Below are 27,173 nucleotides of genomic sequence, written 5' to 3'. Positions count from 1 at the left end.
ATTGGTCCAAAGAGTTAGGACATGTACCCTAAAGTCACCAGAGAAAAGGTTAAATCATACATCAGCGAGTTCGATGGTAAAAAAGTACCAAAGAGACACCGTTGCTTCAACCATCCACATTTGATCAGTTAGATAAACTAAAACAAAGGGCAATTGTAAATAATAATAGGATTTGCATACGTCACTGATAGTGAATAGCCATTTACAGAGCAATTAATAATCATAGAATCTTTTTATCAGTCCCCTAATTGTTTTGGAGTAGTACATACGAAGATTTTACTGCAGTCACCGATATCTCTATGAACTCGGGACTGATTTGACTGCAACCTAACCAATTCGAAGACAAAAAACGTGCATCTTGGTTTGTTATTCGAAGTACTTATCCAAATACTCATGCAAATCAAGAGTTGACTACTGAGCGGCCAATACAATTCAGTTAACTGGTCTCACCTTTCTTAGGATAGGCCTGCATGAAATATTTCCCCTTTTCATAAATTTATACCACATCGCGTGGCAAAATTACCTCTATTATTGGCCTTCTTCCAAGACTGGAGAATTTTAAATTCATTGCGTCACGCATATGACAGCATAAAGACACCAGGAACGTTCATTTGATAAACAGGCAGTTAATTCATATGAAAATAGATACATTTAACCTGCACTCCCTATTTAACGTTTAAAAATAAAACACCTGCTGTTTACGATCTCTTCAGAAAAACTCCAATGCTACTGTATGGTAAACACCTCTTATGATTCATAGGGACATTCATATCGCCAATATTTCGTTCAGTAGTTGGGTTCGTGTTGCGGTGCACCTTGCGAAGACTCCCGCGAAATTATCCCATTCATTAGGTCGGCAGTCACGCAAAACCCAGACAGAGCTAACATTTCCCTAAGGAGGATAATCCAGAAATCACTACACCACTAGAGCGTGAAGAGTGACTAGCACTTATGAGAACGCATCTCTCCTGCTCGACCAGTCGTATTTTATTCCCATTTCTTGACGAATTACTACCTTAAAATATACATCTGTATTTATGTAATACCCAGCGAAACACCTCTAAGGTGTTTGGCAGGGTGTGATCAATGCAAAGTGATCATTTGCACACCACACGCCCATAAAAAGGTTACGAATACCGACGAATTATACGCCCAGATTCATGCAAAAGCAAAACTTGCATTTAACGCCTTTGCCTAAACTCTGTAACCTTAGAATTTTCAGAGCAGAAGCAGTCAAATATCAACTGTATCGGATGATATATTTAGGCTTCATAAAGGCTCTAATTTCCCTGAAATTTTAAAAAATTTACCTTAAGTTTTGAACAAGAAATCCTGCATGAGATAAGTTAAAAATATTGCTGGTATATCTGGACAGGTGACTCTAAAAATCACAAATTTTAAAGTAATTAACACCTCCTAATTATTGGTATTTTCTTCACCTTGGCAAATTGTTGGCACTTTGTTGATATTGCACCAAAAGTTCAAGCATATAACATTTCAATGGAAGTGATCCTTCTTTTATATTGATCACTTTCTTCCCACTATCCAAAATTTCCTTCCGTGGAAGGCCAGTGGTTCCAACGTGCAGCTTCGCACCGAAGTGTTCCAGGTTCGAACTACGGTAGAAACCTATGAGAACTCCGAACAAAAATCCTCTTAGGACTAGTTAGCCAAGGAAAAGTAACTATCTAGTTTACCTTTAATGTGACAAATAAAATTCCTCAAGTTTAGCGCATGGTGAGCTCTTCCCTCAACTATCCCAATCAATCATCGGGTTGGAGCAGCTGAGATTAACCGCTGACTTAATAAATAATAAATAGATACATTACCAATTAAGTAACACACTTATAAATTTAAAAGTGACTCGAAAGACTTTTCTTATGCCTCAATCCCAACTGGATAAAAACATTTTTTGAGAACTCTTAAAAACACGAAGGCGCACTTAGTCAACCCTTAGAGAGATGATGGCTATGCACTCTCCCCCCAAGATAATCCGCTCTGCCTTAAATCACACAGTACGACTAACTGAATCGTCCTCATCCTGATTTTTGCACGATAGCCACGTCTACTGCATCGTGACGCCGTCGAAGGAAAATATTGTTTCGGTCCGCGATCGGTAATAAGACCGCCGATCAACAGCCCCTCTCGGAATCCGTTAGTGCGGATCCGGAAGTTCGTTAGTGGCGTGAAGCGAGGCGAGGTTATTGCGGCCATGCCTCGGCTCACGAGAAGCACATCTGTCCACGGAGGAGGACGATGAATTTCCTCATTTATTCGGATTCCCGGCGAGGCTGCGTTCACTCGAATGAATGCGCAACACGACCCAAGGGAAGAAAGTCCATTCATCGCACAAAATGCATCGAATGGAGAGGAGAACGCTTGTACGGGAACGCTCAAAGGGATTTTCCAGTGTGTAGCTGAACGATTGTGGTTACATTGTCACGAGTCTCAACAAAAACGTGAAGGGAAAAAGTTTGCATTTTTGGAGCAATTTGAGTTGCTCCTGTTGCGGGTACAAGCTTTTTTGATTCTAATGAACCCCATCCTTCCCCAGAAAAATGTATCAGGAAATTACCTCACATCATGGGTTATTTAAACTTGAAAGGTGACATAGGTTTTCGTAACGTGGGTCGGATAATAATAATCTTTGGTCCATAACAACGTTTGACAGTGATTATTTTTCAAGCTACAAGAAATTATAACATTACTCGAGAGTTTGGTGGGGATGATTTTACAGCTAAGTCCATTCTGTACTAGTTATGAAATGAATGGCGTGGTATGGTTTTTGGAAGAGGCTCATGAATTTCTCTTCGGCTTGTGAGCATGCGGCAAAGGTTTAAATGGCAAAATCCGGGATCACTTGATGGTTCGTTGAGCCTGATTGGCCGATTCCCACTTAGGCCTTATTAGATGATTCATTTACAAGTTCAAGTGAATGAGTACATTTATGGACGTGAAAATGGACCACGTGGCCAACCGACTTTCAAGGCACTTAAGTATGAACAGAAGATAGAATCAATTCTAATTTTATTCATACATTCCTGCATTTTCCGTTCCATTCCGGGAAAATCGTCCGCTCGTGCGGGTAAATGCATATTGCCACGAAGCCTAAGCGTTAAAGGATGAGTGTAATGATTTGAATAAAATCTATCAATACTCAGTCACTAGTTAACTTTCTTAAGGCCTGTTTACACGGTACATTAACTCGTACGCGTTAATGACTATGTTTGAATGCGAGAATGAACGCCAAAATGAACCGTGTAATCACCCAACTTGTGCGAATGCATGCACAGAAAATAGAACCTGCTCCAATTTGGTTCATGCATTCGTACATGTTCCGTTCCGGTCCACAAAAATCATTCATGCAAACAGACATTAACTCGTACGTTTAATGTATCGCGTAAACAGGCCTTTACAATTCCCAATAATAATGCAGAAATCCTCAATGGTGGCCTAAGCTTTTGAACACTACGGCAGCCTCCTTGATCGTTCTTGTTTGTCTCTAGTGACTGTGTGCTGCGGTGAAAGGCGTGAGATTCGGCGCCTCCACTCGCAGTTTCGACGTCTCGCCGGGAGATAGACTCCCACCACTCCCATTCCGACTAGTCGGCTGTTTGGACGATTCCGTGCGTTTTTTGCGTGCTCCCCTTCCACGCGTGCCATCGAGCTTTCACTGCTCGAGGCAGAGGACTGCAACACGGGCAGTGCGTCGGTCCACGACCCCAGAAGGGCGAAGCCACGGCGGAATCAAACGATGACGAAAGGGCTGGACGCCGAAAAACAAATATTCCAAGAAATCGATGTGTTCAAGCATGAATGTTACGAATTTGTAGTACTGCATATAGGCCAAACGGGAAGAGAATTTTAGGAGAGTTTGAAGTGTCATGCGAGTTTCTTCTATGTTAACGGGGGAGAAAATTCTGATTTAGTTGGATTAGAATTTCAGCCTTTTCAGTAATTTGTAATCTGAAATTTAAAAAAACCGTGCATTTAAACTAAGTTGGACTCAATCTGAATGAACAAAGATTCGTCGGTGAATATTAGATCAACTTGAAAATGATAGCTTCTATTCATATTGGATTCTTTCCTCTAGTTTTACCATAAAATTAATTTAAGGTGCTCAATTTGCCAAAATTGAAAGCCAAGTATAGCCAAATTCACTTAGTTTTATATGCATCGAACTGTAATCAATAGCGAGTTTGATGCCACTTCGTGTGATTCCACATATTTTAGAGCCTGAGTCAATTGACAATCTGATTTTAAAAATACGTTGTCATTAAAGGTGAATGCGATTTTAGACACCGACTACTTTGAAACCTACATTCTGAGCTAGTTACAGTGGTCTGATATTTCATGTTCATACTAAGGAAGCCTTTTAGCAATGTAGTTATTTCCTTTTCACCACAATTTAGTCATTAAGAAAACTTTACTTCGGCGAGTAGTTGCAGAAGGTGGTCAGAAATTTCGAATTATGAATAAAGTTCCTACAAAATACATTTCCTATAGACCTAAGCGTACTTTATTCTTTTATTTATTTATTTATTTATATGCCTCAACCGCCCTGAAAACAGCACAACGTGGCCTTTTTCACCAGGGGAATTCACCGCAAGGAACAACCTCAAACACCCATGCCATGGATGTGTGCAACCTGTATAGGCAGGACTCAAACCCGCGACCAGGCAGATGAGGACTTAACACCACCGTAATCGATGCAGACAAGGATGGAAATGAATTTAACTTAACATTTTGGGGTTAAGAATAATGCGTTGCATTATTTTAAGCGACGAATACAACGGATTTAAAAGGAAATGTAATAGCATTAGTAGTAAGTCTTAGCTCATCTATGCGTTGAATATAAATTAATCTGTGAAGAAATCTCATGATATTGATCAACACAATCCGGCTTCATCTAACTAGTTCTAACATCCGACTAAGTTTGAAAAAGTAAAATTCGACATCACGCGATGGTTCTCATTAGCCTATAACGTGGGTGACCTCGTTTTCAAATAATGGATTTCAATTCGAAATTTCATTTCCACGAAATACGTACTGACATAAGGGAAGTACCGGAAAGGATATTGCATTTGACAACTTCATATATTTCCCATAATAATACTAATATTAGGGTTTCAGCCTTGAATTCAGATTCTGGCATCGAGTGTCACATTGACAGCTTGATGCACATATACTTAATGCACTCAATCCTAAAAATTGACTTTTTACTTTCCTAGCACCAACAGCGTGCCCGTGGAATAACACACGAGTGCAACTGTCACACTCCCCGAAAGAGGAGAGGAAAAAGACGCCCTCAACAGCCCGCGACAGCATCCCAATCGCTTCGCTGAAACTGCCGTTCGGCGATTCTCTCCAAATCCCCACCCCCCTCTCCCCTTCCGCCCTGCACCTTCCCCTCCTCCAGCACAACATCTGTAAGCTACCCCCTCGCCTCTCCCCGCCTCCTGCCCAAGCACTTTCTCGCATCCAAGGTGGCTGCCTTTTGCAATAATGACGGTCATCAGGGCGAGAAGACCGCGATCGAACAACAGGAGGCAGCCAGTGGCTCTCTGGTCGTGCGAGCCATGCATTCAACCGTAAGCTTGACCGCGAGAGTGTAAGTAATACTAGCAAGGGACAACGGCAAGCCATGTCTCATCTGCAAAACAATGCAGAGCACCAAAAAGCAGCGGATATGCAAGATTACCTACGCACCATTGTTCTTCAGAGTCGGAGACCTCCGAAAGAACCCAAAAATTGACCCAATTCTACACGAACTAAAGGCCAACCTCCCGTTTTCCTGGAGTCCCTCACAGGCAATGATAAATAATTACTAATTAACCTCTGAAATTAAAATCCTAATCCAACTGCTAATCACCTAAATGCCAACTCCACTTTTCTCTCCTAACATATACCCTCCCGCTTAAACTATACCTACTGCCATACCGCGTGTAAATGAAAAGTTATGCCCCTGAAATGCACTGGAGACAACCAAATTGGTTGAACTTGTGCCCCACACAATCCAGAAATTTCGGCGTAAAAAACGCAAGGCTAAAGACTCAACTCCATTTTATCATGAAGTGCAACTAGCATTATTTTCCTATGGACACCCATGGACCTATGCAGCAGGCGTTCCAGTAACGGATACAGATAAAACTCAAGGAGGGGGTGCAAAAGGTATTTTGAGCTGCGTAAAATTTTTTCGTAATGAAAAAATCAAGTTACATGCAAATTTTAAGATTATTTAAACTTTTTTACGGGTATACAAGTCAGTGATATCTAATGATATGAAAAAGTTTCAATTGTGGTTCTGCAATGTTCGGCAATGCGGGCAGCCCCTCGACGGGGGCGGGCGCCCCCCAAATGTATCCGCCACTGAGCCGTGATTATGCATAATTAATAATATGACTTCCTTTTAAAATTTGGAAACCCATTTCGATTTTGAATATAAAATGAGAAATACAAAAAAAAACTTTGGAAGCATTTCCGTCTTCGGTTGATCACGGAAGACCTTGGCTGATCAAGCGTGCGAAAATTAAACATGAGGATAAAAATGTTTGTTTCGGTAGTTTTGCAAAAAGCTCAAAAGTTCAGGAGAGACACCCGGTACTCGGCTGCAAGAAGACCTCCCGCACCGAGCCTCAATAACCTAGCAGGAAAATGAAATTTCAACCTATACTCACGATATCAACACATTTTGAAAAATTTAACAGTATCCTTATACTTTTATGGTATGGTATTTGGAAGAGGCGACTGAAAGTTGAAGTAATTTGGGCCATGTGGGAAGGGTATGGAAGGAAGGGTGGAGAGAAGCATTAGCCTGCCTTAACGAAAGGCGTCAATGAGACCACGGGTTAACGTCCAATACGACGGACGGATTGTTGAACTGAAGTACCCTCCACACAATACTCACGCGGGGTTGGGGCAGTCTCCGAAAAATCCACCACGGCGCACAGGGTGTGAAGCCGGCACTCTTGCCACCACAGCCAGCAATTCCCCTTTAGGTGGTTTCTTCATTCGAAAATTTGAGCCATAGTCATAGCAAGGTAAGGGTGTACGTATTGTGGTCTATTTATACACACACTCGAGAGCGCATTTCGATGGCGGGTTCAATTGTTTGTCAGTATTTGCGGTAAAGAGAAAAATTATTCACAGAAGGCAACATTTTTCGGCCATTCCTTCACCCGAATCTTGATTTAAATGGAATATGAAACGATTCAGTTCCTTTAAAAGCTTCTTATCGGCTTCAAGGAGTAATTTACATAAAGTATAGAGCAGCAGACATATCAATGACCTCCTTTACAAAAAAGGCGTCAATATTCAGCAGATATACGATGCCAACTACAAGGGGGGTGCATGAATGAGGCCTCAGTTTGCCATGGCTGTATGCTTGCTGCCTCTTTTAACACGCTTTTGGAAAATTTCGGAAGCGCAGCGATGAATGCAGAGGAATGCATTTACTTCCGATGTTTGCAATAGAGTATTTGCATTCGCGAGGAATAAAATTGAGAATCTATGACTTCTAAATATTTTACAATATAGAATAGAAATTTTCATACCTCATAATAGGTATCATTGAACATTGGAAACACGTTTGCCTACATTTAACTGTATCTCACACACTGGAATTTTAAATCAGAGAAAATGTCGAGGAACATTTTTTAAACCTGACTCACAGGAAAATATTGTCCGGGTTCAAACAACCCTGAAAATTTCAAGATGATAGCAGTGTATTAAACGAGTAACAGGTCAAGGAAAAAGATCGGGCGAGTAGGAATGTAGCATCTACGGATTCAAGGTTTTGATCGCCTTCACATTTTTTGCCGCCTATCTCACGGCTCACATGGTTTCACCGGCAGCTTATGCTCGATCATTGGAAAGCGCCCTCCGCGATATTCAAGGCAAATAGCGAGAGATGCATGCTCATCGAGGGGAGCATCCGGTCGAGGCGTTGGCATTCCACCCGCCACCCCTGGACGCCCCGCGGGAAGCATAAATTGCGAAGGGGTTCTGACCGACGCCACCGCCTGCCGGAGGAATGGGAGGGAATTGAATTCCACACACTTGTGGGAAGCTCGGAGTAAATACGTATACAAGGTCGCTCAAGGTGGCTCCACGGAACCAACATTGAAACCTCAACGACAGCATTATGATGGAAAAAGTAAGCAAAGGTAATACTTTATAAATACATTTATATGTTGAAGTACATGGCTATAGAACACCCAATCTAAAGATTCAGGAGCTAAAAGGTGGCCCATTGTCACGGAACAGCATGGTTTAGCTTCAATAACAGCATGCACTCGTTGATCGAAAGTAGTACGGCAGCGTGACTATATACCTTTTTTATCATGACTCTGATGGTACAATATGCTTCACATTATTCGCCACGACGCGTCGTTTCTACTTGGAATCAACCTTTTCCCTATGAATATACTAGCATCGCCATAGTAGGATGTGCAAAACTCTTAATAATACCATAATTATCTAAAAGATTAAGCGTGGAAATTTCCCGTTCAATTATTACTGGTTAAGGAATAACTAACAATAAATGAACATTGTAGTTTTGAATTAAAAAAAATGTCATTTCCATTGTTTGTCGACGGTAGATATTTGAGAGGTTGGTCAATTGATGCGTATGTCATTTACTAATGCTAACAAACATTCCTTTCTAAATGCACGAAAATTAAACACAACCACAAACAATACCTTCCCGTGCTATATTTTCTGTAATTGCGTTTGAACTCGACATTTTCACAGGCTCTCATGGCTACTACTAGGCTAAGCAAACGAGAAGAGTTTATTAATTCTTGAATAACACTTCCTTCTGCCACAGAACTAATAATATGTTCACTATACATTAATGACCATTATAAAATTAGGACCATCACCGGACAAATTTTGGACTTGCCCACCTGCAAAGGAACGCTTTAATTGAAGTCAAATCACGTTAGTTACATGAAAATGGCGCTGCGATCAGCTCAAAGCTTGATACATTTTTAATTTAAATGTATAAGGATTGAATGACCCACATTCTCAGCATCCATATTTCGCTTTGTAATTTAGATTTAATTTCGTCTACGATAGGAAAATTTATTTTGTATCAGCATATGCGACGAGCTTCAAATCGCTGTCTCGAACATACCTTCTTGATGGACGCGGAGTGACGGCTAGGTCCGGAAAGAGTGAGGAAGGCGAGAGAGGGCGGAGAACAGCATGATAATTCTGAGGAAGGCCATGTGATTACGTGGGGCCCTGTGCCTTTTTATTGTCTTAATCAAGAAGTAATATCAGAGTGAAAGTATATCCAAGGCTACTCCTCTTGGTTATGCCGCTACGAGAATTTTTTTACGGTTACGGAAAAGAGAAAACTTGCTGGCTAATGAAACGGGCAACTAATGCTAATACTTGATTGGTTGATTCTTCACGAGGGTGAAAGACGACTAAGGTCGTTTTCGCGATCAAGAGCATGCAGGCAGCGCAGTGGTTTGGCAACGGAAGAATGGAGCCGGCGAAGTGCAAAGTGAAACTCGTCCGTTTGCAGCGCTCTTCGAGGAAATCTCCCTCGCTCCTCTAACGTCTGTTCTCTCTCCCGACGGGAAAAGCTATGCAATCAAAGAGCTCACCACAGCGGTCATCAAATCAGATCGACAGAACAATGTATCACCGACGAGCACTCGAACGACCAAAACTTACGGCCATAAATTATTTTGGGACTCGAAGAGTACATATTCCGAGAACCGATCGTCGCGTCGCAGGCGGTTAGCACCAGAGTGATTATGTTTACGATTTTACTTGCCAATTATGACAATTTTCACACGCCTTCAATGCATTGGATTGGATCCAGTATCGCCGTAGCTAATTAAGCCGGGCAAATAGTAAAGCTAAATAATTAGTAGGACATGAAATATAATTTTGATGTACATGGAGCAATACGTGGGGAAAACAGAGTAAGCAATTCCAGGAAGATATCACCAGAAAACCACATGATGTGTTTTGCCATATGATTACAGAGAGTATTTTTTTGACGAAGAGTAAAACCATAGTTATATGAGCGGGACACATTCTTCCTATGTCTCTTTTCCCAAAATTAGTAAATTTAATGGAAAACAGTTGGTTTTTGAAAATATTTTCACTTTCTAATGATTTTAAATTAGTCTCTTCCGTAGACGACGTAGCGAAGGGAGAGCGAGGAAGGTTCGCCAAGTGTCTGCTTCATTCTCCACGACGAGCTCAATCGTTTCATACGATTCGGGATTTTATTACTAAGTAGGTCTTCTTATTCATAAATGCTACGCGGGTTCTACACCATATTAATTCAGTCGTATTGAACAGCCATTACATATTAATAATAGGTATTACATATTAATATTGGCAATGAAGCCATTTCTAACGGATTAACCAGGTGTAGAACTCGAGTAGAATTCTTGAATAGTATTCACCAGGAAAAATTAAAATCATTTAAAGGCCATCTTAATTTACACCTGATAATTTTCCACACATTTTCACTCTCCATTCTATTCTTGACAATAGGAGGTGGAATGGCTTTCGTCAGGACTACATCCAGCCAACAACGCAAACCTCACCGATTAACTAAACGGCGACTCTAAACCATTCACTCTGACGCTAATGGCTTTCGTCATAATAATGATGGATACTTAGGTGCATCGGAGTCGAACACAAAATTTTTATGTCATATTGGGAATTATTTGTAAACGTTATGGACTGGTGTCAAACATCTTTGACAAAAATCTTATCCTTACCATTGGTATTAGGTGAAGAGTGATGCCTTATAAAAATAACAACACTTCTCGCAATGTAACCTCATAAAAAACTCTAAAATTACCACGTATTTATATTAGTCATTGAAAAACTTTCCTAAAACCCTTGTTCTGAAGAGGGATAGGTCATGAACATAGTTAAGGGTGATGAAAATGTTGGGAATAGTTGGCAATTATGCCATTTCACAATGTGACTCAAGGCTATACTGCGAGTATATTTGATACTGAAATACTAGGACCAAATACCTATGATTACTGATTAGGCGGAGATGAAACTCAGTTATGATAAATAAGGCTGGAAGCAATAGAGATAGAAATAAGTGTAAGGAATACTACGAGGGAGCAATCGCTAAGAAACGGTACTTGCCCTTCTTGATGAAATAAGGAACCAGAGCATGTACGTTATTCTTAAAAGAAAAATATATTCGTAATGATATAATCAGAAAACATTCTTCCGCATTGTAAATATATATTTGGATTTTTCGAGGATTTTCTTTCGCTTTCACAGGTTTTTAGGAATCGGTGGATACTAAAAAAAATACAGGGTTTCCAATCAAAGTATAGTGGAAGTGTGTTGATCACTTTTCATCGGTATGAGAAACTTTTTATTCTGATGCCAACTTTGTATAACATATTTTCACGGAATTGAAAAAGTTGCCCTCCCTTATAGTAACGATTTCGCTTTTACTAGTAACAAAATTTTCAAAAAATAAATATGTTATCTCGTTTAAATCGCCTAAATCTAAATTTTCGGGAAATAACGAGACAACAACATTCATAAATAATCGGTCATAAACCCTATCACTATCGAAACTACGTGGGTCTATGCAATAAAAATCAGTTTTCAGCTAAAATCCAAAACAAGATCACTTTTTTGCGTGATAACTAAATGACACAATGGAAAGCAACAGCATGCATTCCATGCAGACGCCGAATAATATTTCGCAGAGTTCCGAGATTATACAGTTGCAAGAGAGAGAAAAGCAGATTAGCCGTCCGATAATGTATGGAATGAAGGAAATTGGAAATGCAGAGAAGTGGCGAAAATTCATAACCAAGATGAGACCGGATGAGGGTCAAGTGATTCCAATACATATCCAAGAAAAATGGCAAACTTTCTCATACGGTCCGCCGCTATTATATGGGACCCTTCTGAGACAGGTATGAGAGTCAAATTAGAACGTGCTCAGTGAAGGTCGGCAAGAGTTGCTTAAGGACGTTATGATAATTTTATTTCAGTCACGAGCCCAACACGAGAACTTGAATGGGAATCACCAGCGCTTGCGGTAGCTGTAGAATAGGCCTTTCCAGTAATTTAGACGGAGAAATTTCTGCTGACGCTGAGATATTATGAAATCAAGAATAACGGAAAAAATTATTTCTTCGAATTCAGGTTCTAAGCGAAAATTGATTGTTTATTAGTTAATTTAAATTAATAGGGACTGAACAAACAATCAGATTGAAAGTTAATCAGAACCTCCTCTACATTTATTATTAGTAGGATTTACAAAATTTTCCATCAAATTTTTGAACTAAACATTTAAATACTTTAATTTTTTTAAAGGGCAAGAAATGCCTAAATGCTCAAAATCTTTCACCACTTATTTCTTTTTCTGCATCAAATATTTCTTCTGAATTTGATAAATCCACTATATATTTAAACTACGTTTATTTTCACCAGCTTCAAGTCACCATAAACACGGATCAAGATAATTTCGGGAAGGAGCAGAGGTAACTTCATGTCGTACCTGCATATCTTACTAGTGCGGAGAGTGCGTTACGAAAGTTCACGTGAAATCCTTACGCACTCCGCATGCAGATACTACGGAAAATGACCTCTGACTTAAGGACTACCGAGTGTTGAAGAGCGATGGTCGGGAGGCGGCGCGTGCTATGCAACGTAAAGTAAATGTTTATCGAGGGGGTAAAAATATCGGCAAGGGAAGCGTACTTGGATTCTCTTCACTGAATGGAAGCGAAAATTTAGCGCGCCAAGATAAGCACGGATTGCGGCCAAATGAAGCGGATATGAGAGTGTTGATGTGAGGTGTGGACTGAGGCAGGTGGAAGGCGTGGGAGAGCAGAGATCGCTTATTACGAGCATGGGAACGATGAATGGAGGACGTGCTCCGCGGCAACGTGAAAGAAAGCATTCCACGTGGTCGGAAGGACCGTGCCTGAAAGGGTCGGCCGTATTACACACATACAATAGGGTACTTACTACACTCACGATACATTAGGAAAAGGAGGGCAAGAAATAGGGAATAAAAGGAACAACACCAAAGAATAAGACGCTCTTCATGGAGGATGTATTTGACAAAGGTAAAGAGGTAAGTATATAACAAAGTAAGTCCACTAATGATCGTTATTAATTAGAAAAAAATGAAACTTATGATATCATTGCAGCGCAGCATATAGTAAATATGCATGGTATTTCTTTTTCGAACCAAAGTTTGGGACGGTAATTATGGTACGACATTACGTTACGATATCGGCTGAAACAAAATATGGGCCACATCAGCGCAAGAATCGCGGGGCTTAGCTAAATACCTAATAACATGATTGGAGTAAATAGACGTTAACATTTTTAGGAATACCAAATATTTCTCTTGATAGGGCGCAAGGGGGGGCCTCGAAATGAGAGGAGGCCAAGAGAAAGTAATTTACCTCTACCATCAATGTGTGAAGTTCACACTCCAATGTCTGAGTATAGAGAGAGATTTACCCAAACCCATCCAAACCAACCTTCGGGTTGTATCACTGGGTAGGTGAGAGTGACTGAATAACTTCAAAAATTATTCATTCTTCAAGTACATTCCATACGTTACATTTTTTCGGTATTTTTAGGTTGATGTCTTGAGGGAGGAGTGTTTTAACGGTGGTAGATATGGATTTAGAGATAATTGCTGATATTGTTATGATTTTGATGGGAGAGAGAGAGAGAGAGAAGAAACATTTCCAGGCAAATGAGAGAAGGAATTGTGATCACTTTTTGACACTTCGTGAATAAAAGCTCACACATGTAGTTTCTTAAACAATATGGACTGCCATACAACGATATTTAGGCAAAATCTTCCCTATTTCAGCCACAAAATGCCAATTGTCATTTGCAGAGCCCCGTGAAGGCATTTTAAATCAGTGGAAATGCTGCTTATAGTACAGGCTACAAACCCCAAAACGCTTCATTGCTTGACAGTGACGTAGCCACGAGGGGGGATTTTTCTGGGTTACAATGAGCCTTTAAAAGAGAAGCCAAAAACGGGTAAGATGGCCTCAATGAATAACTTTTAATAAATACTCCTCCATAATTTCTGTTTTTGAGCCCTAAAAATCACGTTTTCAACATCAAATAACCCAAAATTTTTTGGGGGGGACCCCCATTTGCCCTGTGGTGTTTTCCATACTCCCCGAAAGGTCCCTCAAATCTCCGGTAAAACCCCCCATTTAAAAATCCTGGCTACGCCACTGATATTTGACGAAACCCCGGAGTTGTAGCAAGTTTACAAATCGCGAAAATTCGTTTCGCATTATGTTTCTAGATTAGATGTGATTTCTTATGAGCAAACGGAGATTCAAATAAAAATGTGATTTATTTCCAGATTCTTAGTGGCCTGACTGTAATATATAGCTCTCATGGTTTACTACTCCGACTTCGCTACATGCTATGTATGATGCCAATTTTTACCGAGTTATTTGTACGATTCACGTTAAAGGCTTTTTTAAAATAAATCTTCAAGACTGCATGATATTGTTCCAGCTGGAATCTGAATTATCATCCATCAAAACCAGAAAACTTTGCCGTAATACCCGTATTTTGGCAGTGAATATGCAAGGCGTATTAAATTTACAATATAATTTGACTATAAGGTTTAAGCAAATTTCTACCAATTTTACGATGAGAAATCAGACAACATAGCGTAAAGGATTATTATCTGACGAGTGATCAACACGAGAGAAAAATGCACCAACCATAGCTTTAGGTGCATCTTATACTTATTTGTACACCAAGGGCTCATTCGTCACGATTATTTCCAGAAGAATAGAGTACTACAATTAAAACGCCTCGCCCCTTCCATTAGTAAAATATATAATAAGGCAAGGAAAACAATATTCGAATGGGATAAAATTTTCCATCCGTATTTCTAGTGTTAGCTAACTTAAAACTCTTCAAAAACTTCAAACAGCATTTTGTTTCCAGATGGTAATTAATCACCTGATCACTTCATTCGCGTCGCGCATAGATTAAATCCTATTTTTTATGAATGCCCATTATAGTGCACGAAAAAACTGATTCCCACACCACTGCATTTGTCACAGTATCCCTCTGACTTTCGATTACATCTCCAAGCTGCAAACACAGTGTGAGCATTGCAAAGGGAGTAAGCTGGCCAGTTTCGTTCGGATGGGGGGACCGGTGGATATGATTTAAAATTATTATTATTGCCATGAGTGACCGGCAGCAGGGCCGGATCAAAGGGGGGGCCAATGGTCCCACGCCCTTGGCCATCCACCAACCCAGGCCCACCCACAAACCGCGAGCCTTCAGCCAATTTAGGGCTAAGTCTCATTAAATCGGAAAAAAAAACTGAAAAAAAAAATCATCATTAGAGATGCGTGAAAATCGCAAATTCGAAAAATGAAACATAGATGCGATGTGCGCCAATAAATGCGACATAGATGCGATGACTAGACTTTTATAATATTTTTACGCAAATTTGCCTTTTTGACGGCAAAACTCATACATTTTGTGCCGAGCGCAGTTTAAATGCTCCGCCGACACTCACCGCTTAAACCATGTGAGCGACTGGCCAGCTGCTAGTTGGCTGGGAATCTAAGTGGCCGCGAACTACAGGTGGGCGCGGGCAATCTGCACCTTCGCTACTATGCGCATTATTCCTTAATTTATTATTGTTCTGCAACATAATTATTTAAAATATTCTGTATTTCCCTGTGTTTCACTACATTTTTTCGTCATCCACCTCATTATGAAAATAAAAAATAGACGCTACAAAATGCTTTCTTTTGGGGAGGCGACCGACAACTGAGGTCATTTGCGCCATGAGAGAAGGGTATGGAAGGAAGGGTGGAGAGAAACCCGGCGTCGGCATAAGCCTGCTCTTAATGAAAGGCGCCAAGGGGACCACGGCTTTACGTCCCATCCGACTGACGGAGTGTTGCGCTTGAAATGTCCCCCACACACAACACCCAAGCAGGGATCGGGTAGTCTCTCAAAATTCTCTACCACTGCCGAGATTTGAACCCGAGCCCGCCGGGTGGGAAGCCAACACCCTAGCCATCACACCAACCCGATCCCCCGCTACAAATTGCGATAAACTGCTATTGAAAGTGCGATAAAATAAAAATGAAAGTGCGATTTTCACGTATCTCTAATCATCATATATGAAGGGATTCGAAGTGAAGTTGGGTTGTTCTTTGGTTAACATGCAGTCGTCAGTATTGACGTTACTAAATGGTTAACGCTGCAGTTAATTTAACACTTTATCCGTTGGCGTTATTAATGTATCTCTGATCACCACCAGTGGCACGCCAAGTGGTGTCGTCGGAAACACGAGTGGCGCACTAGGCTCTTGGTGTATTTAGGCCTCCCACCAAAATGAGCCCCGGGCTACCCAAATCCTTAATCCGGCCCTGACACATAGTCAGAGAAAAAAGCCTTTCAGGCTCTAGCTTAACACATCTTATTGATTAAGAAGGGGAACAATGATGCTATAAAATAATGGCTGAGCTTTTTTCAACCGCATGCCATTCACAATTCTTTTATTAGAGTATCCGAACCGCAGCTGTCGCTGAATACTCCCACCACGCCCTGGGTGATATTAAAAGTTAATTGTCGAATTATTATACTGTTTAAACATTGATAAATGACGAATGATAACTGATATCGGGATTAAAACTACTGTCCCATTGGGATCAACCAAGAATCCATGATATACGGATGATTCATCACGATCTATTATAGTGATATTTGTCGTGATAATTTTATTGGGCTCAAAATTTTAATTTTTGCAATAGGCCATTACACCACGATCTCTATCGGACAAGCATAAATCGTCTACGTAAAACTAAAATAGGGTTAAAATCAACTGATTTGGGCGTTACTTGGTGGAACGATGAAATGTTCATGGTGAAACAAAACTCAGTACTATTTCACAAACTTTTATTTAATAAAATAGGGTTTCCGGTATGTTTAAACATGATGATATTTTCCGATAATATTTGGATGTATCGTTCCGGCCTACCCTCACTGGCCGTGCATCCTCTGCCCTTTGAGCATCCAGGGGGTTGCGTGATCAGCCGTGCCTCGCGTGACGCAAGGATAGACTGGGAGCATCCGGGCGGACAGGGAGGCGTCTTCTCATTGACCGCGGCGGCCCGCCGACGGCGGTCGGTGGGTGCGACGAATCTAACGCGACGAGGCATCGCAGTGCATGGGTGGCCCACGAGATGGCAGTGCGACAGAGTAAATGGAACAACGGAGATCGTGGATTAAATCTTCGGGGGAAATAGATTAATGAAATTTTTTCCAGCATTGTTTTTAAATATAGACATCCCATGGTATTTTCCAAAAAAATATAAACATAAATGTGCAATTAGGAAGAAAATCATTTATTCCAGAATTTGGCGAGTGATTAAATTAATTTAGAATACAGTACTCATTTTCCTTTATTTTACTCATTTCGGGAGGGTGGGTCTTCCCCCCCCCCCACCTGATATTTGCCCCTGAAAAATAAGTAAGAGTGCTCAATATGGCTGCGCAATAACCATGAGCTGATGCTGACATTAAAGCCCCATTTTCAATATAACTATTGGGCAAAGAAAAAGTCAACAAAATTAGTTATTAAGACGCCTCCCTATTTTATTGTCATATTGATCCGTTTCATCTGGCAATTAAATATTTTACTCATCTGGCATCAACATATTTAACGCATGGATGACTAGATAGCATGATAAATGTTTGTCGTTTTCGTTTTTTGTTTCATTAAAATTTGCTATGAATAATTATTTATTTTATTATTTTATATTTTTTGTAATAAGTGCACTTTAAATCGGCAGTCTTGCTGTGTGCGTATCACTTTACTAAAATAAAAAATAAAAATATATTAGATACATTAATATTGATTGGTAACTTTAAATCCTGACATTTCTTCTCTTTCGTGAGCATTATAAATTATGAAAATAATATTTGCAATCACAACAACGACATGTAGGAAAACGCTGTAGACGGAATTAGCCAAATAGGACCAATAGATACTTTACGCAATTCCAGATTTTGCCATTTCAATCTCCGTTGGATGAACCCACTTCTGTTATCTAGCCGAATACACACATTCAATAGTATTAACCTGAACATGTAAATCATTCTTAAAAGTAAATCGCAATAATTATACGCACGAAGGCCAATGGAAATGTATAAGACACCAATGAATGCCAAATGCTGTGACTAAATATCGGATAGATATAAACTACAAAAAACTGCAATCAAGAGGTTCGGCAGCGGAGTTAAAGTAAAATTTGGACATCTCCTGAATAAACGAAAGTAAATGGGAAGAGTTTTCCAAGATGAAAATTTAGTAAATGAACGTTTTCTATCGAAAGAATGGTTTGTGATTAACAAAAACTATATGTATAATATACTAAGCTTTGCAAAAAATATCGAGAAGAAGATTTCTGGGTTCTTCAAAAATGGAATTCCACGTTAAAAAAAACGAAAACCTTTTTAACGACCACTATTTTGGCGAGAAAATTTGGCAGGGATAACTAATAACTAAGAAAAGGAAAAAGTGTGTCATTTCACGGCATACAGTCGCAATAGCTAATAGTTAACAAACTTTCTATACAAGCATAACTTCGGGAAATAAGTAAGTTCAAACGTGGAAGACCACTGCTTAATGCAAGCTTTTGAATATTTTGCACACGCCTCTACACTCGAATTTCTAAGTTTCAAGTGACCGCGGAATAGTTGAACGAGGGTAATGTATTGTGTTTCGATTAAGAAAACGGTCCATTCATAACGTAATATATTTGTTATTAGTTCACGAAAAATCAGGCTTCAGCTTTCGTCTAAAAAACTTAACGATAAATAAAAAGTGTGTTTAAAACTTCAATCAATGCCAGCCAAGCATGGGCGGAATTAGGGAGGCACGCCCCCCCCCCCTCCAAAAGCTTAAAATATAGACAAGATTTTTATTACGGTTATAATTACGTGCGTTTTTAGTGTAATATTATGGATCCTCGATCATTTAATTTCATATTAATAACTTTCATATTAAAATGAAGAGAACAATTCGTACAGCAATTGTTGTAAGTATGTTGTTTTTAATGTAAGATATTAGAAGACCGTTTGCCTGTCACGCCCCTGTGTAATATTTTGTACATTCAACAACACACACCAGTGACGATAATAACCCATAAAGTTCGTTTAAGCAGTGCTTCCTTCCATAAAGCTGCCCATCCATTGAGGCCTTACGAGATCCTTATTTGTCTTAGGGGTCGGGTTAAAACTGCTCCTTGAGCATCTAAAGCGCGGCTGACGGCGGTAAATAGGTGCACGGAGCATGTAAGGCGATGTGTGGGGGCAGAGACGTGCCTCAGGGTCAGCCGCCGGGGTTGAAGGCGGGAAGAAAGAGCGTGGGGGCCGTGGCCCCCTCCAATGTACCCAAGCGATCAAAGATGAAATCGACAGCGCTCGCGTAACACTATGCCAACCTACTGCCACTCTTTACACCGTTACCAAGTCTTCAGATCTCCCATTTTGTTTAAGTGAGCCACGTACCCTCTTTACCACACAGTAAAGCAAACATATTTTTGGAATTTGGAAACCATGTATCGTTTATTTGCATTAATCCGCTTGCATTGATTCGCGATAACTGATATTTAAAATTTAAAATTAAATGCTCGGGTAAATTGGCTGGCTTAAGCAGTAATATATTTTTAAGCTTAAAATATTTTTTCAAAGCTTACAAATATAATGGTTAAATCATTCGCATTCTGTGCACACTAATTTTGCCTCAAGAAACTTTCGACAACTTTGCCACCAATTCGTGCTACAACAAAACAAAGGTCACAACCCTGCGATAAAGAATAGTGAAAAGAGTGGATCTTAATGGAGCAACGCTCGGCTCAAATAGCTGGCTTTAGTATTAAAATATAAAAAAGCTTAAAAATCTAACGGTTGAACCATCCCCATTCAGTGTAAACTAATATTGCTAAGTAATACCCATGTATGTAGTCTCCGATGACAAAATGTTTTCGATAGCATTTACGAGAACAATTTGCTTTGAATCGCATAGTCACAGTCGCGACCTAAAAAGTAATGCTCAACCTCACTTGATTCTCCATTTTACAAGGTCAAAATCCAAGGGTTGGCTTGCAGCTTTACTTCCATTTGTTTTGGTTCTGAGCCAGAGCAGCATTGGATGGACATTTACATCCGCTAAACAGTGTAGTTCAGCGTGATCTTTTCTTTACGAGTTTCCTTCCCACTTCACCCTGAAAAATGGATATAGCAAGGCCGCTCGGATTAGGAGTCAAATCCAGGAGCTCCTCCTCTAACCCCAAATTGCTAGGCCCATCTTTATTTACCTCGTATGTAATAAATGTACTCGCCTACGTTGTCGGGTACCCAGGCCTCTACGTAAGTTCACGAGTACCTCTTTATTGTATGCATTTGAATACATATCTTATTCGTTTACCACCTGAGTACTTAAATGCCTGTAATGGAGATAATTTTGAAAACTCTTAATTTGAAAGTTAGTAAAGTCATTACACTATTGGTTCATTTACTCGTCATGGAAGACCCGCTCTTTGAACCAAAGAACCACTCGCAAGAGTTCAAACAACAATAAACCGAGTGATGCCGATGCACAGAGACGACGGGTAACCGACAAGGGGTGATCCACATACATGAGTCCATGACGTCGTAAAACTGAAAGGGTTGTAGTCGTCGATTTTTCGTGGCAAATAGCTCGAGTAATAGGTAAAAGATCAAAATCAGATATAATTCGTGTCTTTGTATTTTTCCACCTCTATTATAATGGACAAAAATTAAAAATTGGCGAATAACATTGAACAGCTATTCTGAGGAAGGCCATTTGATTTCGTGGGGCCCTGTGCCTCTTCGTTGTCTTTGTCAAGGATCAATAAGTAATATCACAGCGAAAGCATATCCAACGCTACTCCTCTTAGTTATGCCACCACGAGTATTTTTATTACGGTTGCGGAAAAGAGAAAACTTGCTGGCAAACGAAATGGACAACTAATGCTAATTTTTGATTGGTTGATTCTTCCAGAGAGGGTGAAAGACGACTAAGGTCGTTTTTTGCGATCAAGAGCATGCAGTGTGAACCCATGTTCTCATCAGCTTATCTATGAAAGGGTCGTGGCCGTCCATTTTTCGTCTTGAATAGTTGCAGGAGTAGGCGACGGATCGGAAAACGGATACGTGTCCATAAATTTTTGTCATGGTATTTGGAGGAAGTTGACCGACAGCTGAGGTCACTTGTGCCATGGGGAAGTGTAGGTATGGAAGGGTGGAGAGAAAACTGGCGTCGACATTAGCCTGCTCTCATCGAAAGGTACCACGGATTAACGTCCCATTCGACGGACGGAGTGTTGCGCCTGAAATGTCCACCAGGGATGAGTAGGTCTCTGTAAATTCTCTGCCACCGCCACGATTTGAACCCAAGCCCATGGGGTGGGAAGCCATCACACGAACCCGATTTCCCTTTATTCTTCCAGCTCTATAAAAATGGACACGGAAATGCAAATAGGGTGGTTTCCATTTTTTTTTTCATTGCTTAAATCGAAAGATTATTACTCCTGGAGTACGCATTTCACGCTCTTCGATTTTTAAATGACGATATCTATTTTTCGCGATTACACAAAAAGTGAAGATTTTCATGCACGTGAAAACGCGACGGCTAAGTAGGAATGATGGGAAAAGCCCGTGTGACGTATTTCTGGTTCCCGCTGCCGCAAAGTGAGGTGACCTTGGGGCGAGGCTTTGAGCGCTGATGCGACGCAGGCTGCTAGCAGGTAGTTGAGTACCCTGCTAGCAGGTAGCGCTTGGCTTAAATAAGGATTATTAATACCTTATCAAACGAAGGAAACTTTCCGACCATAGGCAATTTTAATAGGTGATTATTAAGAGATGTTTCCATAAGCTCTGTGCCTCGTGCATGCATTGGTAATCTCCGACGATGTAAAACTCCTATCTACTCGTATAGAAACTAGGTCCCTGTGACGTCACGTGGAGTGGAATCGCATGGGCGCCAATCTGGCCTTTTTTCAAAGGAGGTTAAAATTGAACATTAACATTCGTGTAAACTGGGATTTCTAAAACAAAATAATTTGTATATTATGAATACACTAATGGTGGGTAACGAATCGCAATCAATGCCTTTTGTTTTCTTTGATGAAGGAAACTACCGAACTATTGGTGAAAGGGTGTTGAGTGGCACTCACCGTCCATCTCAGCGGCGATGAGGTAGTGTCGTCGTCGGGAGGGCAGCCAAGGGTTCACGACCCACGGGGGCTCGCGCTCCTCCTCCGCACTGTCGTCACGGAGGGCCGCGTAGTACTGCTTGTGACGGCGACGACCCTCGGCCACGGCCTCCAGGTACACGGAGAACATGCGGTCGTACTCCTCTTGGCTCACGTTCATCTGCAAATAAAAAAGAGAACTCACTTGAGTCGCATATCCAAAGCATGGACACACAACAATTTAAGAGATGCCATTCACAGTTGAAATTGCTATTATTTACCACACCCAAAGTCAAAATAATGAGTCCACTGAGATCCACTGAGTCATTTATGCGAATTCCTGGGCATTTCCAACTATGTCAAAGGGATATAATTTTCTGGGGAGGTTTATTTCAACTTGGTTCATCCGAGGTATGATACAATATTCCAAACGCTATCAGAGGACAAAAGTAAAATTCCGATAAATGACTATTTTCTGACACTGACTTCAGTATAAAATTAAAAGCCTAGACTTTAACTTACGAGCTAAAATACAGGAAAATCTAGACTTTGACTAGGCAATCCTTCCAAGTTATTTTTTCTAATTATTGATCAAATGGCCATTGAAAACTCTTAACTTAAGGTTTTCGCAATATTCGACCTTTACCCTACTCCATTGCTAAGCATTGCTACCAAGCTCTTCGAAGGTCAGCCATGCTAATTCAAAATTCAACTCAAGGCAACTCCACTAAACTCAACTTGCATGTCACTGATTTTGACAGATTTCATATGTTTACGATGCTTCACTGCTTGTCATCTTGAAATTGAGTTATCATTCTTTTTTCACTTCTCCTTCCAAGTTTCAGGAACGCATTAGCTAATTCATTAAAAAATCTCTTATTCTCATGGGTGTTTCAGCCATTTCAAGTCCATGAAATATTAAATATTACATTTTTCCAGAAAATGCTACATCTCTTTTGTCGTTAAAAAAGTATTTCATGGAAATGTTTAAAATATATTCCCATAACTATACATTTCTCGGATATTTATAATTAATAACTAATGGGATGAATAAGTGTTACTACAACACAGTGGCGTTGCCCGGGGGAGGCCCGGATCCCCCGGGTCCAACGCTCGTTACTCAAAAGAATAAAAAGCAAGTATTTTATTAATTCCCTTATTAAAGTGTCAATGACATACAAAATATATAAAACTTATACACTGCAGCTGACGTCATCAATGACCAGCGCATAATTATTCTCTTATGGCAAATTGAAAAGTACATAATTAAGACCTGTATTCCCCATCATAGGCACATAATACTGACTAAAAAAATATAAAGAAAATGGAATTTTTTAAACAGTTGCAGTACATGTACTATGGGGGGAAAAGTATTCCAACAAAATTTGAGCCGCCACTTGGAAATGGAACGGAACTTGGTGACTCGAATAGCTGTTTCAATTAGCACTTGCTTTTCATGGAATATATAAGGTATGCGAATCTGGGACTGGGTATGCTTTAATTTCACCTCCGTGGGATAATGGGTTTCCTTTCCAGTGGGTTGTTATTCTTTGGTCTATGAGGGAAATTGAAACAAGGGAAACCATTTCCTATCTTCGTCGTCCAAATACGCGACCGACTACTGAGTCTTCCGCAACCCAGAGCATGACTCAAGATGAACTCCGTAGAATAGAGACACATTCGGCGGCATCATGTGCTCACATTGGGAACGCTCCTCTGAATTTTCTGTCACCTATCTAAACGAAACGGCAAAAATCACTAGGGGCGATAGCAAGCTTTCTCTTAAGGTAAACGAGACAGCGAGAAGATTCGATGGTCCACGTATTTGAATGCAGTTGATTTTGAAGAAGTTTTAGCTTTTCCGGAAGGACTGACGAGCACATTACCAGAACGCGTTTTTCTTTCGATCGAGAAGGATATGTTCCTATCTTGATTTAAGATGCCTTTGACAGCAGGCGAAAGGTGGAAAAGTAGTCAGCTTGTTGGAGGCAGGCTTAACACTAGCGGAAACATAGCAAAGGATGAATAAAATTGAAGTGCCGTGTACTACTCGGAGAAACCCAACAGGGAGGGTAATGAGGCATTGCAAAATCGGAGAAGACCCCCACTTGACCTCCACCTGAGAAGTGACCGATTAGGACCTAGTTGTACAACCGGAGATGTTCATGCTGACATAAAATATATCTAAGTGCTGCTGATATTTCGCATTTAATAAAATGAGATATACTGTCCCAAGTGAAGTGTGAATTCATTGGAGTATATTTTTCGTTTTTCATTTTTTGTCCACATTAATTTAGATATTTTATTTTGCCCTTATATATTGTCAAAAGTAATTTGACAGCAAAATGTCGTAAATTGTTTTAATTTTATAAAATTGATTTTAAAATTAATTGAAAAAAGTGAGGTATCAAACTGCAGGAAATAAAAGTTTTTTGCCACTGGCATGGAAAAGATAAAATGTTAATTTTGTTTTACGATTTTCTGGAATTTATCTCAAAAGATTGTGTGTGGTCAATTAAATTTGTAGCAATTATGTGCATTTCATTGAGGAAATTTTCGGTCACAATTGACGCACTAAAACCTTTTAGAGTGATAATTGTTTAGGTATCACTGGTCAAAATAAATTTTGTTGTAGAGACATTGTTGAGCGATCTTAGACGTATTTTTTGCGCTGATTCCCAATCTGTGATTAGATTTTTCTATCATATCTCGTTTCTTTAGGAAAGCTTAATGCATGTTTTTACTTTTACGAAAGTAGTAATTTAATACATTTTACATCGTAATAGCATGAGCAAGAGAAAATTAAACTTTCCTGCTAAAACATGTTGTCCTACAGTGTCACGCCTTCCTATCCTGCCAAAATATGTTTAAAATTCTACTATCCCATCGTTTTGTTCAAAGCAATGCTGACTCACCTGCCACTTCACATCAGCATGTGACCAGCTGTCGGTGCGTGAAGACGTTTGTTTTCTCTGAAGATAGTTTGAGAATTTTGTTGCTCGCAGGAAATTACAATGCAATCGTTGAGAAGTGGCTTAGCTTTAATCAGGCCCAGATAGTGCGTAAACCATCCTCATGACTTTTGTTATGTATTTCATGAAATTACTTTTAAGGCTCAAATGTGGAAAATTATTCCCTTTTTCAGACAGCTAAGCTATATTTTGACTGCCTGTTGGGTGGTCGAGATAAAGTATATGCTCCCAGTGTGCTGTGTGGCACCAGTGTAGGGCTGCTCACTGGTTGGACTAAGGGAAAACGTCATAAGGAATTTGCCATCCCCAATTTTTGGCAGATCCTTCTTCAGGCTGTTATTTTTGTTGAAAAATGGAAGGAATTACACCGAAGTCGAAACACACAGTAAAGTTACAGACAACTTTGAATCAGCGATACTACCGTTCTCTCACTCCGAAATTTTACAAGTCCCGGAACCAATGGAGCATGTTAATCTTAGTGAAGATTCAGAAAGTAATCAAGAACGTGATAAGGAAGGATTCGGAAACTCGGAGGACCCAAATTTTGAACGGAGTGCATCTGATGGACCTCATTTTATAACGCATGAGGATTTAAATGATCTAGTTCACGATTTAAATTTTATCCCAAAAGCAGGGTGAAATCTTAGGACCACGATTAAAGGGTTGGAAATTGCTGAATCCAAATACGAAACTTTTGATGTCTCGATCTCGCCTTGACGAATTTGATTTGATTTTTTTCTCCAGAAAACCATTTGCTTTTTGCAATGATTTTCTCTCTGTTATGGATACTCTTAATTTTGAATTCAACACAGATGATTTGCGTTTGTTCATTTACTCCTCCTAAGTTATTTTAAAGGATAATCTCTTACATAATGGCGATGAGCTCCCATCAATACTGTTAACTCACGAAACTGAAATGAAAGAATACTTTTATAAAAAAACATCACCACCAAAAATATAGATGGAAAATTTTTGGACACTTAAAAGTAATTGCAATTTTACTAGGCTTACGGCTTGGCTATACGAATTGTTGTTGCTCCATCTTTGAGTGGCATATCAGAGACAGAAAAATTATTACTTGAAAGATAAATTGTCCAAAACGTAAAGAACTTGTTTCTGGATCCAAAAATGTCCTTTGTCAGCCTTTGGTCGATCCAAAAATATTCTTTCACCCCTCTGCATATTAAATAAGGACTTTTTTTAATTTTATGAAAGCCATGGACAAAAATGGTGCTGGTTTTACTTATTTGAAACAAAAAGTCCTTCAATAAAGTGAGGCAAAGATCAAAGAATGAATTTGTATTGGGCCACATATTAGGTAAGCGCTGAAGGATTCGGAATTTCAACAGCAACTGAGGTCAAAGGAAAAAAGCGCCTGGAACGCATTCGGAAATGTATGTAAACATTTTTTTATCATGGCTGAAAATTATCACGACCTGATGGCTAACCTAATTAAATCGTACCAAAAAATGGGCTGCAATATGAATTTAAAAATTTATTTTCTCGACTCACACCTTGCCTTTTTCCACTCAGCGATGTTAGAGATGAACACAGTGAGCGTTTTGAGCAAGATATTTTACATTTGGAAAAGTAGTACCAAGGAAATCTCAGTGGCAAGGAAATCTCAGAAACATGCTGGCAGATTACTGATGGAAACTGAATAGGGACTTACCAGATGCAAAATATACGAGAAAATCCAATGAAAGTACCTATTTTCTCACATTTTTTAAATCACGATTTATATGCTTAAATATCCTTGAACCCTTATTTAATTCGGTTTTCCTAAAGAAACTAGCCGTGATAGAAAACATATGATCCCAGATTTGGAATCAGAATGAGAAGCACCTCTAGGATCACCCAACAACGTCTCTAGGAAAGAAAAAAAGTCTTTGTTGACCGGTGTATTTAGAGTAGTAATTCCTAATGC

The 27,173-nt window shown here is 39.8% G+C and overlaps 1 protein-coding gene across 1 annotated transcript in view; it reads right to left on the bottom strand.

Annotated features, from left to right (window-relative positions):
• The window catches only part of LOC124171683 (univin), a 130,288-nt gene that overhangs the window by 37,115 nt on the left and 66,000 nt on the right, over positions 1-27,173 (bottom strand). Inside the window, exon 2 of the mRNA XM_046550924.1 lies at positions 22,257-22,455. Within this exon, the coding sequence (XP_046406880.1) occupies positions 22,257-22,455 (199 nt within the window). The remainder of the gene's footprint in view (positions 1-22,256; positions 22,456-27,173) is intronic.

This window comes from Ischnura elegans, chromosome X, assembly GCF_921293095.1.
Source record: "Ischnura elegans chromosome X, ioIscEleg1.1, whole genome shotgun sequence".
NCBI lineage: Eukaryota > Metazoa > Arthropoda > Insecta > Odonata > Coenagrionidae > Ischnura > Ischnura elegans.
Note: the sequence above shows the minus strand (reverse complement) of the source record. Positions and strands in the feature narration are given on the sequence as shown.